Source organism: Nothobranchius furzeri, chromosome 16 (genome assembly GCF_043380555.1).
Source record: "Nothobranchius furzeri strain GRZ-AD chromosome 16, NfurGRZ-RIMD1, whole genome shotgun sequence".
In the NCBI taxonomy this organism is placed as follows: domain Eukaryota; kingdom Metazoa; phylum Chordata; class Actinopteri; order Cyprinodontiformes; family Nothobranchiidae; genus Nothobranchius; species Nothobranchius furzeri.
Genome location: NC_091756.1, coordinates 30265677 through 30282245, shown reverse-complemented (window position 1 = coordinate 30282245; position 16569 = coordinate 30265677). Strand labels below are relative to the sequence as shown.

The 16569-nt window shown below is 41.8% G+C and overlaps 1 protein-coding gene and 1 long non-coding RNA gene across 2 annotated transcripts; one reads left to right on the top strand and one right to left on the bottom strand.

Moving 5' to 3' along the window:
- Positions 1-2943: 2943 nt before the first annotated feature.
- On the bottom strand, positions 2944-16323 carry nuf2 (UF2 component of NDC80 kinetochore complex). The gene is made up of 13 exons (XM_015963510.3): positions 16125-16323; positions 11872-11946; positions 11540-11616; positions 11394-11455; positions 8359-8456; positions 7861-7934; positions 6378-6471; positions 6236-6298; positions 6001-6138; positions 5776-5919; positions 3993-4165; positions 3788-3923; positions 2944-3701 (listed from the first exon to the last, which is right to left on the bottom strand). The coding sequence occupies exons 1-13, from the start codon at positions 16245-16247 to the stop codon at positions 3594-3596; spliced, it is 1365 nt and encodes a 454-aa protein (XP_015818996.1). The 5' UTR covers positions 16248-16323; the 3' UTR covers positions 2944-3593.
- Positions 9429-10858, top strand: LOC129166537 (uncharacterized). Its single transcript, XR_008565522.2, has 2 exons — positions 9429-9498; positions 10706-10858. It is a non-coding gene; the product is annotated as an uncharacterized lncRNA (long non-coding RNA).
- Positions 16324-16569: the final 246 nt, after the last annotated feature.

Below are 16569 nucleotides of genomic sequence, written 5' to 3'. Positions count from 1 at the left end.
AATTAAGAAGAAGCTCCTCTTCATGAAGCAACAATATTATGAAATTGGTGGAAAATCCATGAAACTTTTATCATACAGACTTAGAAAACAACTAGCGGATAGAACTATATATAAAATTAGAAACCCAGTAACAAAGGACATAGAAACTAACCTGGAGAAAATTCAACAATGCTTCAAAAGATACTATAAGAATTTATATAAACAACCACAAAATAGTAGCCACAATTAAACGGAAGTATTTTTGACACAGATGGAACTCCCTAGGATTACTGAAGAACAAAATAAAAAATTGATAACGGAAATAACAGAAGTAGAAATTCAATCGGCAATAAAAATAATGAAAGGGGGAATCCCCAGGGACAGATGGTTATCCCACGGAATGGTATAAATTAGGATGATGAAGGATCAGTTAATCCCAACTTTATTAAAGTCATTCAATGGGATCTTGAAGCATAAAAATATTCCCCCCTCCTGGAAAGGAGCAGTTATATCACTTATACCAAACGAAGTAAAAGATAAAATGGAGTGTGGAAACTATCGTCCAATAAGCCTTCTAAATAACGACTACAAATTACAATACTCCCAGGACTTATACATAAGAATCAGACCGGCTTCGTCAAACAAAGGCAAACACAAGACAATATTCGGAAAATGTTGCACATAGTAAGACAAATCACACAACAAAGATTAGAAGCTTTGATTATAAGCCTAGACGCAGAGAAAGCATTCGCTTCGGTGAGGTGGTCATTTTTGTACAAGGTGCTTTCTAAATTTGGATTCCATAAAGACATAATTGACTTTCTGGCAGCAGTTTACGATAACCCGACGGCTCGAATTAAGATAAATGGAGAACTGACACGTTTGTGTTAGAGAGGGGAACGAGACAGGGATGCTGTATGTCGCCACTCCTCTTCGCCCTTTTCAGGGAACCCATGAGCCAACGGGACAGCCCAGACATACAGGGGATCACAACCACATCAGGGGAACAGAAATTAACTTTATTCGCAGATGATTTATTAATTAGCATAACTAATCCCACACCGTCTCTTCCAAAAGTTAGGAATACTCTGGAGGAATTTGGCCGTATTTCTGGATACAAAATCAACATTAACAAAACACAGGTACTAGCATACAATTATAACCCCTCTCCATCAATAAAGAATAATTATAATTGGAAATGGGATGCCAAATCCATGAAAAACCCAGGTGTATGGCTACCTAAGGACCTGTCACAACTCTACACTCTAAATTATGACCGGCTAAATTTGAAGATAAAATCTGATATTCACAGATGGAATGAGATCCCCTTCTTAAGTTTAAGCTCTCGGATAGATTCAGTCCAGATGAATGTTCTCCCATGGTTGCTTTTCCAATGCCTGCCAGTTAGTATACCACCTGAGCAGTTTATAGAATGGGACAGACTAATTGCCAAGTACTTATGGCAAGGGGAAAAGGCCAGAATTAGATTTAAAACTTTGCAGCTACGGAAAGAAAAGGGAGGCATGGGACTTCCTTGCTTAAGGGAATATTATCTTGTAGCCCAACTGAGATACTTAATTTGCTTATGTTCACAGACATATAATGCTTCATGGAAAGAAATAGAGGGCACAGCAGTAAAAGGGATCCCGATAACAGCTTTAAGTGACCCCAAATTACAAGCAAAACATGAGATCTTGGAGGATTTCTTGGCAAGTAGTTACCTGAACTCTTGGCAGGAAATCATTAAGAGGATTAGGTAAAGAAACATCAAAACTCTGGAGGTGGCCTGCCTATGATTCGAAATTTATACCAAATAGGACTGATGGTAGATTTAAGACATGGATCTCAAAAGGATTAACCACATACTACTCATTTGTAAGTGGGGGGCTTTTCAGAGTTTTGAGGCTTTACAAAACACATATGGGTTGGGAAGAAGTGACTTTTTCAGGTATCTTCAGGTTAGACAATATTTGAACCACAACTTAAATAAGGAGTTGAAACAAGGAGAGGCCGGATTCATTGGGGTCTTCTTACCAAGACTAACTTAGGCAACAAAAAAATTTATATAAGGCCACACAGGTATCTAAACAGGACAATACAGAATACATAAAGATGGGAAAAAGAGATCAAATTAAAGATCACACAGGAGGATTGGGACAGTGGAACTCTACAGGGTCATATAACTAGAGAGAATTCCGCTGGAAAAACATTACAAGATACTTTATTACACCTATCCAGAAACGACACCTAGGCACTGGAGACACCTGCTGGAGACTTTGTGGAACTACAGGAGCAAATCATTTTCATGTCTTCTGGGACTGTCAGGTGATAAGGCCCAACTGGTCAGAGGTCAACAAACACATTAACTATGTATTCAATGTAACAATCCCACTTCATTGTGTAACAATGTATTTGGGCAACATGTCGGGTGTAGCACACAACATGAAAGACAAACTGTTATTAATGCTACTGGCAGCAAGAAATCGGTCACAAGGAAATGGTTACAAGCAGATCCTCCCACGATGGGAGAGTGGATTGAAATAGTCCGAGACACATGTTATGGAAAAGATATCTTCATCCCTCAAAGTGGAAAAAGGAAAATTTTATAAAATCTGGACCAAGTGGACTGAGTCTGTAAAGCCTACCAGATCTGACTTCATGTGAAGTATAACTTTGAAGGTGGGAACTGATCTCTACCCCCTCTCACTTGTTTAATTTGATCCATGTATATGTGTGAGTGTAAGATGCGCCCCCCGGTTTGGATTTGTTAATGTTTTGAACTACTGGGTAACAGGACTTAATAAGAAAATGGGAGCGGGAGATGGACACAACCATCCAAATGTAAGGAATACAACACCTTGTGCGAATGTAGATTACTCAGGATGATTGTAAAATGGAAATGGGAGGCGAGTTGATCATGCCCCTCCAAAAAAAAGAAGAAAAAAAAGTCAGTCTACAGTGTGATAAAATGTAACAAGATTTATTACAAGTTCACATTTAACATTTTTAAGGTTCTTTTATGAAAAACAACAACAAAAAACTGGTTTGTTGCAAAACAGCAAAGGATGTTTATTAGTGATGAGTTCACATTTCCTTTAAAGACTCATCAAGAGCTAGCTGTAAACATAAAACCCTGCAGGAGGAAAATGGTTTCCTCTTGCATTAAAAAGCCAATCATAGGAGAGCCCTTCCAGCCAATCAGAGGCGAGAAAGACGGGACCTTCCTTTAACACCCTATGATTCCAAAAATCCTTTTCGTGGACCATAGATGGGCGTGGCTTAAACTCCCTATGGGGTGTCTACATATTTCATGTCTATGAAGCTGGCAGGAACTTTAGAGATAGACAGACAGACAGATGTGTGTGCAACCTGTTACCGGCATCGTGAACTAGCAGAAGCTGATGTTTTGTTGACAGAGAAGCTGGATTCCTTTGATGCCAAATGCTTTTAAGTAACGGCTGTGGGGACAGAAGCATGGACTGGAGAGATTCATGCTACATCAGTCATGCATGGTGAAGAACAAGTCAAGTTTAATAAACACACACGTCCACTAAAATCTGGTTTTTAATCATTAACACAAAATATGACAAAAATAAAGTCAGGAAACGTTCAGTTTAGAAGCCGTCGGACATCTTGGTCACGTTTAGTTTAAGATCTGCGACGTGGAGGTCAATACTCTTGTGCAGCTCACCCATGGAGGCAGACAGTGTGTCGTACAGCGCCTACACACACACACACACACACACACACACACAGACATCAAACCAAAGGTTATGTGCACCTGTCAGCCTGCAGGAGTCAGCCCTACCTGAGCCTTCTTCGTCTCCTTGCTGCAGACTTCCCTCAGGCTCTGGATTTTGGCCTTCAGCTGCAGCGTCTCATGAGAAATCTCTTGGATTTTGTCCGCCATCTCCTCACGCTTCTCGTGGATTTGGTTACAGTGCCTGGGAGCAGATGACATTAACAAAGGAGCCATCGGAAACTAAAGTGTGTGATAGGGCTGGAGATCTTACCCCAGCACTCCTTGAACATGCTGTTCCTTCACCTCCTTCCTCTTCTGCCTGCGGATGTCCTGTTTGCACTTCTTATCCATCTTCATGCCCAGGGCTCTCCTCAGCAGGCCCTCCTCCATGCAGAGGTTTTTGATCTCCTTCTGCTTTTCCTCATACTTCTTCTGAGCCTGTTCCTGTTTCATGCAGAGAATGGTAAATGTCCTGTTTTTGTACCTTCTTAGGGTTCTACAACCCCCCCAAGGTGCTTCACAACACAATCAGTCATTCTTTCATTCACACACTGGTGGTGATGAGCTACAGTGTAGCCACAGCTGCCCTGGGGTGCACTGACAGAGGCAAGACTGCCGAGCACAGGCGCCACCGGTCCCTCTGACCACCACCAGCAGGCAAGGTGGGTTAAGTATCTTGCCCAAGGACACAACTACAGCCTTCTCTGGCAGAAGCTGGGATCAAACGGGCAACTTTCCCATTACTGGACAACCCGCTCTACTTCCCGAGCTACTGCCCCTCGTGTATTTTTCTACTAAACGTATAGAATTCTCACTCGGTTTGAAGACCACGTTTGTGGCCTCGGTGCTACATAGTGATGACCAAACACTGGAAAGCAGGAAAAGTCATTAAAGAAGCCCCACTTCTGCTTCCTTACACCTTCAATCTGGTATACCAGACTTTATTTCTACAGTGTCTCCAGACAGTCGAAGAAGGTAAGAGAGCAGTCGAGATTGATATGGTTTATCAGAATTCTGCAAAAACACAAACTTAGACCCAGCCCAGGGTTCCTACAGGTTTCTTCAAGGTAAGTTCAAGTCTTTTTAAGTCCATTCAAATAAAAACTTAATACCTATTTAACTGCCCTACCGCAAACTAAATTCTTGAACATGTGCTCATTTCTCTAAAGAAATATAGAATGTGTAAAAGATGACAACAGGACAAGCAGCAGCGTGAATAATTCAAGAACTTTTCAGCAGGCCACAAAGTAGTTTAAAGGGATATTCCACCCCAAAGTGAAATTTTGTCTTTTCTCAGAGTTAGATTAGTGAGAAGAAAGCATTTCGTAACCAGCGCAGTAATTCTCCAGGTCTGGCAGCCATCCGTCTGCTTTTGCTAAGCATAAACAATGGAAGTGAGTGGGAACTAGTAGCATTTTGGTTGCAAATGACTCAATAATGATACCAATTATTCTCGTTGAGCTCAATAATCATGTCGACTGCAAATGAAAAGTAAGAAGCAACACTAAGGATTTGCAGGAGCCGATTTAGACTTGGGACTACATCATGACAAAGCACTGCTGTAACCCGCCGCTGCATGGATATAACTCAGTGGTTGAAAACGCAAGACGGCTTCTGTAAATAAAGAAATGTCAGTGTAATTATTTAGTTTAATGTAAGGAAACTGAAGTGTTTTTTAAAAACCGTGGCCTCCAGAATGCGCCGAGTAGCATGCAATCACAAGCAGCGCTGTGTAACTGATGCCAGACGGTCGGCTGCACAACAAGTTCTGAATCTGAAGATATTTCAGCTAGCATCCCACTCGCTCTTTACTTCATGTTCATAAATGTAACGAGCGTGGGACTTTAGTCGTGCATCAGAATTAAAGGCTGTATTATTTATAGAGTGGGGGAAAATGTTTGGCGAGTCTGGGGCGTTGGCAGGTTTCCGGTAAACCCGCCATTAACCGTTTAGGGGCGTCAATAACCGGTTAAAGACATTTTGGAAAGCGTGCACCTCTACTGACATCCCATCACTGACGAGGGACAGGAAGTCCTGACAAAGCTGGTGCTTACCACCTCCTGCTGCTGCTGCTTGATGTTGCTCATGCTTCTCTCCAGATCCTGCAGGAAGCTGTAGATCCGCTGGTTCTCAGCTTCAGTGTAAGTCATGTCCTGCACCATGTTCTGCAGCTCCACCCCTCTCTCATCTTTTTTCTCCTAAAAACAAATATCCAACAGGACAGGTGTGTGACAAAGTCCCTCGCTGAGCAGAAATGAGCAGGTACTGAAAAAACTCACAATGCAGCTCTTGGTGTTCCTGACCAACTCCCTCATCTTCTCCATCTGGCTCTTTAGCTCCTCTGGAGACTCCACGATCTGAGATTTCAGTTTACTTATGTCCTCCTTCAGGTTGCTCACGTCCACTTTCACCTGGGCCTGGTTCACACGCAAACACACACACACATACAGGTACACACACTTTGCAGCGTAACGGTGTACAAAGTTGCAGCAGATTAGGGTCACCATCACCTACCAGCTTCTGCGTCCTTTCTGCGATGGTAGTTTTCCACTCTGCAATGCTGTCATTGATGACATTCTGAAGGAAAACAAGACTCAGCTTTAACTGATGTGAATTTCTGAAGTGTTGCTGCTCTAGCTGCACCATCAGCACATACCACTTCCTGGTATTCACACACGGTGGCGGCCTGCAGCTCAGAGAAGGCAGCAGCCAGCTCGTCTGCTTCAGCCTGCTGCTCTGGTGGGATGGTCCTGGAACAAAATGGCAATCACTCAACCACAGGTGTGAATCTTCACTAGTCTCATGATTCGATTGCAATTATTGGGTCAACGTTTCAATTCGATATCTCGATGCATCACGATCATTTCACATGGATTTGTTTTTGTTGATAAATTGAAGACGTCAGATATTTGCTTTTTTTTTTATTCAAAAACGTGTCTGACACAACACCCCCAAAAGCTCTTCATTCACATCAATCTTTAGGACAATGTAAAAGTGCAAAGCATTTTTAAACAAGCTGTGGGAGAAACATGCTCTGCAGGTGCCAACAGAATCTAAAAAAATACTGAAAACCTAAAGGACACGTCCAACTCTTGCCTTTAATTTAGGTTATAAAATCCATAATGGGTTCATATATTAGTTTTAAATGTGTTTGAGCAGCTTTAGTCAAATATTTATGCCGCAGTTCAAGGGCATAAGAAACAAATAACACAAAATGAAATGTTTGGCCTAGTTTGTTATTTTGTTTGAACCCAATGGTCTTGTTTCAGAAATGTTGGGAGAACAGATCAAGTTCTGTTTGATGCAAAAAATAATAAAACATTGAAAAAAATCCTAAACTTCCAATAATGTTTATTTTTGCTGATAATACTAACACCAGCAGGAGGCTGTGGCCTGGATTAGGATTAAATGAAAGCCTAACCATTTGACTCCACACCTTTCCACAAACCTGTCCTGTGTGACTTATCTCCTCATGTCCATGCGGTCTCTGGGGGAGCAGATGGGAAACAAGAGCTCCTGTAACTTCAAATGAGCCAAAGCTTCCTTCCAGTTGAATTTAACATTAGTTTGTCATCATTAACCGACAGAATAAAGTGGAACAGCAGCACATATTGCTGTTTCTCTTTGACCGTTCTCATTCAGAGGAACTCACTCTCCTGTTAACTTCTCTGTGTCGCTAAATAAAAGAGACAGATGATTAGATCCTGCTACCGCTGTCCATTCAAGTTGATTTATAAAGAGCCAAATCACGACAAGAGTCGTCTCAAGGCACTTCACAGGTCAGTTCATTAAGCCAGTCAGAAAAAAGTTTCCTATATAAGGAACCCATCAGGTTGCATCGAGTCACTGACTGGCATCAGTGAATTTACAGCAGTCCTCATACTAAGCAAGCATTTTGCGACAGTGGAGAGGAAAACTCCCTTTTAACAGGAAGAAACCTCCAGAGGATCCTGGCTCAGTATAAGCAGCCATCCTCCACGACTCACTGGGGATCGAGAAGACAGAGCAGACACACACACACCAGCACCAAAATCAAAGCTGGTGCTGATTTAACAGTCGGTACAAATAAAGACAAACCCGAGAGAACGTTAAACTACTACTACATTTATATTTTCATAAAACTGAGTTGACAATCTTACGTCAGCGTCTCAATCTTCTTCTCCAATTCCTGGTTGGCTTTGATGTAACCCTGCAGCCTGTTCTTGTCAGCTCTCTGTTGAACACACACACACACACACTTTAGCTATGAACATTACTATTAACACTCCAACATAGTACAGATGGTCATGCTGATGTTTAGGGGAATAATTCCATCTGTAATGCTGCAAAAAATGAATGAATGAATGAATAAATGAATGAATGAATGAGGAACAAAGCAGCAGCAAATTCATGAGCTGCTGTAAAAATCTGAACTTTACTAAACTAGAACTATTCTTTTTTTGAGCTGGTGCTCATTATAATCTCCTTTAAATTTATGGGATTATTTCAATCTCAACATAAAAAACAAACTTTTAAATGAAAAACTTAAAGAAATCAAATCTAAGTGAAAGTGACAGTGTTGCCTTCTAAAATAGGGCCGTGTGACTAAATGATGAAAAACAAACATCCTGCTGTCCCATCCAGACCCGGTGACCTACTAATTTGGCCAGATTCTCCAAGGTTATTTCCATCCTCTGATTCCTGAAGTGAAGAAAGTTCATGATGGCACTCAGAATGGTCAGAGTTCGCAGCTTTTCTGGAGAGGAAAAAAAAAACAGTTTCCCAATCAAAACCTGGCAACCTGATGTGTGTTTAAGCAGTAAAGCCTAGGGATGCTTCGATCCGATCACGTAATTTTTAAAAGACCAGGATAAAAAAAATAAAAACAAAATTGGATCAAACCTTTTAAAACAACTAGCATGACATTTAAAATTCATCCCGAGATAGAAACGCAACAACAATGGCTTACTTTTAATTTCAACAAGTTCCTCAACATCAATATTATTTGTTTCTTGTATGAAAACGACACAGTAGCATCACACAATTTACAGCAGGCAGGAATTCAGACACCAAGATGCAGCGGTTAGCAAGCAGGCTAAAGCAGAGCTAACATTTCTCCCCAGGGGAGCTAAAATGTCTTTAGCTTGGTGTTATTTTAAACCAGACAGTGAAGGCAGAGCTACATCCACAGTGTGTGTGTGTGGCGTGTTCAACATGCTAGAAAGGGCAGCTCCATAATTCGCTGCCTTCAAACAGACTGCTTTCACATTCAGCTTTTCCTTCAAGGGTTAATTCCCAGTTTTCCACTAAAAGTCCAAGTTCACAGCGAACACGGACAAGAACATGGAGCCAGTCGACAGAGAAAGATAAGCTGTCGCTAATACTAAAAGAAGCCAACAGATTGCAAAACAGCTGGGTTTCTAGCCTGCTGCAACACCCAAGCTGCCCGGCAGCTACAGGTGTTATGCAGGGCAAAGGTAACCTGCCGACAGCCAAGGCTCCGCATCCCTGCCCTGTCATGGGAATGTGCATCGCTCAACAACTTGAAATAGGAGCAACGCTGCTTCTTAATATGTTCTTAATAGGGCCCGACCGATATATCGGCCGGCCGATATAGGGGTCATTAACTCTATCGGCTATCGGCCAAAAAGACGGCCGATATAGCGCTACCTATCCAGTAGATGGCGCCAGCTTCATGAACTCATGTTGTGGGCTCCACTCCTCGGGGGGGTGGAGCCACCATCACAGCACACATGCAGCGGAGTCAAGCAGAGACGACGGTGATGAGGAAGTAGGAGGTAAGTCTTCAGTTTTAAGCATATTTGTTGTGTCAGTGGTAAATTGAACGGTAAAATAAGCAATGACAAAAGTATGTTTCCCCTCAACATGCTTCCTAAGTTTATTGTGTGCCTCGTGGTCTCGTATTGAAAAGTTAACCTGAAAAAATAAAATAAATACTTTCGCTGCATTACGCTCTATGCAGAGCTCACACTGCTTCCCCTTTAGTCATGCAGGGCAGTAAGTAAGTAACATTGGCCTTTTTCTGGTAGACATTCTGGAATATTCTCAGACAATTTCCTCCGCTCTTCTTCAGCAGTCTTTTCAAACTCACGCGGTTCACCCGCGGCTTGCGAAAAAAATAGTGCAGATGCCGAAACTATCGCTGCACGGTGCGGGCGGAGCGTGCAGCGCTTCGGCCGCCCATGTGGCCTGTAGAATAGGATAACAAGGGTGACGAATGAAGGAGTCCCCGTTTAGCGGCACTTCGGCGGCACACGACCGTTGTCTCAGCTGAGGACGGGCGAGGGGGGGTTGGCAACAAAGCAATGAAACGCTGTGCAGGGAGTCCCCCCTCCTCTCCCTAGCTGGGAGAGGAGTAGGGGGCGGTAATACGAGAAAATAAACACCCCTCTCTACAATAGAATAAATCTATTGTATTTTTCAGCCTTATATTTTACATAAGGCTTATACATTGCCACATACTAATTTAACGTATCTTATTTTTATTTTCCTAATACTGTCGGCTTTGGAAAGGATCAAAACACAAAGTGTAAAACTCAAAAGTATTTTAATGCCAAAAATCATAGGATGCTGAAACCAGCAGAGTATGACTGAAACTGAACCGTATGCACTGAGGAGTGAGAGATGACAGAGGACTAGTTATGAGGAGGAGCTGTGAGTGGGAACAGAGGACAGCAGGGGAACATAGGAGGAACTATAAATGAAAATAATTTTAAAGAAGAAATAATCCTAAAAGGGAAAGAAGAATAACTAGAAAAAAACCTGACAACAAACGGAAGACGAATACTAAATGAGAAAACCTTAACAGCTGGAGAACCAAACAAAAACAGAGCCATTGGTTTTGAGCCACAATGTCTGATATCATTTATTTACATGATAATTTTTAAACTTTTAAGTATAAAAATGCCACATTTAATGTATTTTACTTTGTCTTAGTATCAACAGATATATAACTGTACTTTTATGCTGATTATTTTATTACAGATGGAAAAAGAGAGTCGTAGTAAGGTGTGGGACTACTTCATTAAAGATCCATCCGGTGATGTCATCTGCAGCATCTGCTCATCTTCAGTAGTAGTTTGTGTGTTCTGTTGCTTTTGAGATTGCAAAATAAATCTTATTTGCATTACTTGGAAACCCTAGTGAGTTATTGAGACAGCTCTTTGGTGTGTAATAGAGAAATAAGTTTGCATCAAAAAGGCAGAGAATGAAGGGTTTAATCTTAAGAACATTTGTATTTATTTCATTTTTTGTGAGGGAGATTTATCGGCCATTATATCGGCTATCGGCCTTTGTTAAAAGTTTTATATCGGTATCGGCCCCCAAAAAACCATATCGGTCGGGCCCTAGTTCTTAATATAAACATGTTTTTTAAATCAGCGTACTTCCTAAACAAGTGAAAGTGAAACTTAAAGGTCAACTTGGATGTGTTTTCTTCTTATTTTAACACTGAAAAGCATCGTCTCGGGACCCCATATCAACAGATACTCAAATTCAAATGACTTGGAATCGGATCGGGAGCAAAAACACTTGATCAGAACATGCCAAGTAAACACACTCATGTTTACTCACAAAATCTAAAGGAAAACATTCATGTAATAAACAAATAAACAGTTTGAGTAAATAAAGAAACTCTCAGAAGCTACGGTGGCTCAGAACCATCCTCACTTACTTGGAGCCAACAGGTCATTCAGGGAAAAGTCATACACCTGGCACATAGGCAGGAACTGTCGCCTAAAGACACACACACACACACAATTTGTAGTCGGGCATCATGACTGCAGTTAAATGCTAGTTAACAAAACCCAGAGAACTCACATGCGCGTGTACACACTCATGATAGCAATAGCACGTTCATGATAGGCAGAGTACTGAATGTTCTCCAGCATCGGAATCTGATGAACAAAAAAAAAAAAGTAAGTCCTAATCAGATTCTAGGGCAGTGCACACATGCGTGCGTGTGTGTGCGCACACACACACACACACACGAGGGTGTGAAAAAGGCTCAAAACACCCAGGCTGCTTGAACGTAAAGACCTTCTGAGCGTTAACGTGTGATGCTGATGCGTCAGTCATGAGACACCCCCTGAACACCTGAAGAGAAGCAGAGGTTAAAGTTCACCAGTAATACCACAAAACTCAGAACTCACCATAGCGTGACATTCAGGCCTGAAGCGGTAAATGAGGTGCAGAACTCTCATGTACAAAGTCTGAACAGCTTCTGGCTGTAGGAGACAAAAACATGTGACTACAGGGTAGCAATGGTCTGGATCAGCCACTCTAAGGGATTTGCAACAGGCCATGCCCACCTGAGGAGCACAGGTGTTTTCTCACCCAGGTTTCACACTGCAAGCATCAGCGGAACAGAACAGCAGCGGAGCGGCTCACTCGCAAACTTCAAAGCAGTCCTTTTGACACCGGGAGAGTCTTGGCCGCGGCACAGCTTCCTCGCTGCGCCTCGCGAGATTCTAAAATCCCTCGAGACTTCTGACACCTTCCTCGCGAGACAACAAATTCCCTCAAGATTACCGCCATCCTTCCTCATCGAGAGATCACAACCCCCGTGAGGAATCATACCGTTGCACTTCTCGAAAGAAACTGGCGGCAAACAAAGCCATTCGGTCACACGTGCTGACGTAAGTTATATATAACATCGCAACGTTGCAATTTATTTTGAAAATAACGGGATTTTACACTGAAACCGTGTGTGGTTTCCTGTCTCGCACTATGTGATAGTGTTGTCAAAAAAATCGATACCCAGATATAAATCAATACTAAAAGTGGTATCTAAATTAGATATTCCATCCCTGTAGTATCGAAATTATGGAGTCTCACATATACACAGCCTTCTTCAAGTACACCGACACGCACGACAGCCAGATGCCGTAAAGCAGCCTCCGCCTCTCGGACAAACAGAAGACGCCGCCGCATGGCTGCATTGCAATTTCCCGCACGAGTTGTCCCCGATCCCAGTTTTGTTAACAATGGCAACAGCGAATTCGGGAGGCGCTTCACAGCCCAACTTAATCAACAACACAAAGAGCAAAAGTGCAGTGTGGAAACACTTTGGATACAAGGCTGATGAGTTGGGGAAGGCAACAGACCATGACGTCTGTTTGCAAGGAGTGCTACAAAGAGATCGCTACGAAGTCAAGCAGCACAACAAGTTTGGCCAAGCATCTGAGAGACCAACACCCCAAACTGCATGATGAAATGAAACAGGTGTCTAAAATTTATTAAATCTAGTAAGACTGTGTCTAATTGCACCAACAAATTTGAGCTCACGTATTAGTATTAGCTAAGCTAGCATACCAAGTCCGACACGTAGTTGTATATTCACGCTTATATGCTTAAAGGAAAACTCCCTTTATTGCAACCCGGACTTAATTTCTAGCATGCAGTATGTTTGTTTAGTCATGCTGACAACTTCGATGCTACTTGGATTCCCCGGGGTATTTAGATCCATCGGCAAATCGCCATCAGAGTATATCCATATAACGGGTGCGGACGGACACCCGTGGTGCAGCCTCGAAATAAGACATTATCTGCACCAAAACATTAACATGTCGTAAGGTTTTGTTCGGAATCATTAACATGATTCCCCTGTTCATTTGGAGCGGGTCTGGGATTTCTAAGCGTAAACAGACTAGCCGCGGATAATCTAACCAGCGCTTTTAATGATGTCACTGCCATGCGCCAATCTGTTTTTATTAAGATTACCTTTGTCCTACTGTGGAGAAATTCGTTTTCTCCCTTTATTGACCAACAGAGTTGTTCAAAAGTACAGAACAAAACATATGACATTACATCTTATGACAAAAATGCACCTTAAACAGAGTTTAAGCAGCAAAACATCATTCTGCAAATAGTGTATATATAGTGAGACAATTCATGATTTAAAGTGTTAACTTTGGCCTGTTTTTGTATGCACTTTTTAAAAAATGCTGATACTTGAAAGGTTTAAGCACTTTATACACTTAATTCTTAATTAAGCATTATAAATTGAGGAGTGTTATTTTTTGAGTAAACTTGTTCAATAAATTTGTGTTTTTAAATAGTATCAAAATCGAGTATCGAGTTTTTGTTCCCGTATCGAATCGAGTTTTAAATTTTAGTATTGTGACAACCCTACTATGTGAACTGCGGAAATTGACGTGCCCCAGAAGCGGCTCGCGGAAAAAATAGAACTCGATCCTATCTTTAGCGGCGCAGCATGCCGCTTCTGGGACGCGACTGAAAATTGCCGCATTGCGGCTGGTTTGAAACACTCCAGAGACTATTGGATTCTATTTGAAACGGTGCTGCTTCGCTGCCGTTCCGCTGATGCTTGCAGTGTGCAACCGGGGTCATACATGTCCACACTGGAACTTCAGGGGGTATACCATGTAGCGAGCTCAGAACATCAGGGCTATCCTGACAAATCCCTGCTTTGCAAACCGCACCTGTTAGGAATTGTCGGTACCACCAACGATGCACAGGTGGATTCAATCCTCTCTAATCCAAGCAAGAAGAAACATTTGAGGTTCACATGCGCCACAGGCAGCCCAATAATCAATGAATAAGTGAGAATGGAAGGAAAGGGCAGAGCCTCGTCAGTGTTGCCAGATGTACGATAATTATCGTATTTGTACCATAATTTTGGGCTCTGTACGATGTACGATCAATAGTTTCAAAAATCCTCAAATGTACGATAATTTCACATTGCATCTAGTATCACCGTCGTTTGCTGTGGCTTTCCCAAGTCAATTACATAATTTTAAACTGTTCTGAAGTCAGATTTCACCTCAGTGCTTACAGGTTTATGCTATCAAACGGAGATCGAGATCAGCAATTAGGTGAGTAGGCTGCTTTGTCATTTATTGGGTCAATTTTTCCACTGTTGTGATGTTTTGTCGCGTGCTTTTAACCTATGTAGAAATGAAACAAATAGGACTGAGCAAATGTGCATATTGTGTCAATGCATGGAGGTCAGAGTGGTGCCAACACACTCTGCATGTTTATAGGCATTATATTACTGGTTTTACAGATGTTTAATTAAACAGGGCAATATAAATCACCTTCTTTGTTATATTATATTGGAGTGAGAAGTCGTTTATAGAACGTTATTATCAAATTTATAATGTACGATAATTTGTACTGAAAAACGATAATTTAGGCCTCTCTGTACAATATTGTGGGATTTTGGATCTGGCAACACTGAGCCTCGTTCTCCCAGATGGAGGAAGAAAGAACTCCTGCCTACGAGGACTACAAAGACATAACTAAAATAGAAACCACCAGCTGTTTGATTAAAGCTGTGTTAGGTGGAACGCTCAGCATTTACATGTTTCTATGTCAATGTTGGATGTCTGTTTCAGGTGTGTTTCTCCTCATATTTTATTTATTCTTGGTTTTCATCATATATGTGTTGTTCTCAAGTTCTGTTCCAGAGTTTAGAGACTTGAGGACTTTGTTTTTGCTGAGCAGCAGTGAGTCTTATTTTGAAAAATCTAGTAGTTTTCATTATTTTCTTCCTTCAAACTCAAAAGGTGACACAAATGTTTCTTCTGATTACTATTAAGGTACACCTGAAGAACAAGTCAAATAAATATTTCACAATTCTACAGTAGATTATCTGAGATATACACTGTCAAAGTTCATCACAATACTAGTGTTTTGTGAAAAGGTCATTCGTGAATTTTTCTTTGCAAACTCATGAGAGGTGACTAAAGTCTCTGAATTGCCATTAAGGCCCATCTGAAGAAAAAGTACTACGGTATATGTAATCATTTTACTGTAGATTTGAGGGAAATGACAGTCGAAATACCTCATTGTGACCATCAAGGATGGTCCTTCCTGTCTTTTTTTTTTATCCTGGGAGGTGACGACAAATTCTCTTTGTATCACGCCAGGAGGTAACATGGTCCGAGGGCCACACAAAAAAGACCCAGAAGCAAGAGGGCAGGATGTGAGCTATATTCTGGTGTTGTTTTCCTTTTTTGTTCCATATAATCCAGCTCTGTGACAGCTAAATGTCGCTTCTATGTCACAAGAATAGTAGCAGCTTTACACTTACACTTATGTGATTTAGACACGATTTTTATTGCCGTTTGCCTTTTGACTTATGTGGACTTTTTACTCCTCCCTTCCAGGAATACTGGGTATACCCTCTTTGATGCTCACCAGTATTTAATCTATTCGCTCAGACGTTACTCTGATGAAGACAAGAGGTGTTGAAACGTTAGTTTTTCTTTCTTTTGTGCTCGCACAAAACAGACATTTTTCTCACTCGAGTGCTCCAGCCTTCCTGCTATGTTCTACCCCTGAAAGGTTTATCCTGAAAGGGTTACGGAGGCTCTGAAACCTGCTAACGGCCTTTAAGACCGCCTTCCTCTCGCTGCTACGGTCCCACACCGGGTCTTACCTTGGGAATCGGAGTTAAGTCGCTTTTGGACAAATGTTTGGCCTCTTGTCCCACGAGAACCTCGCTGCGGTAGAAGTTGACTAGCGTCTCCGCGTTGTGAACGGGGAAGGTGTTTTCCGCCATCGCTGAAAGGAACAAAAACACACAGACACGGTCACAGCACTCGGAGAACTACAGAGATACAAAAATTCGCGCCCTAAATAGTACTTCTTCTTCCTTTTGGGAGTTTTTCGGCGGTTGACGTGCATTACCGCCACCTACCGATCTGTAGCGCTTCCAACCACAGACATACAGTGTTCTGGCGCTGTCGTAGTGGTCAGGCGCCATCTTAGATGGGTCTCCATTCGCCCCTAGTGCATTCATTTCTACTGAGGAAGGTGCTTACCCACCCAATTAAAAAACACATTTTATCAAGCTTTTTCACAAAACTAATTGTATGGCAAGT

What these genes read in the sequence shown, in the direction of transcription:
- nuf2 (XM_015963510.3), bottom strand. Translation starts at nt 16,247, where the DNA reads ATGGCGGAAAACACCTTCCCCGTTCACAACGCGGAGACGCTAGTCAAC. An exon ending in CAGAAAGGACGCAGAAGCTG is followed by an intron (nt 6,139 to 6,235) that starts GTAGGTGATGGT and finishes CGTGTGAACCAG; the next exon opens with GCCCAGGTGAAAGTGGACGT. An exon ending in CATGTTCAAGGAGTGCTGGG is followed by an intron (nt 3,924 to 3,992) that starts GTAAGATCTCCA and finishes ATCTGCTCCCAG; the next exon opens with GCACTGTAACCAAATCCACG.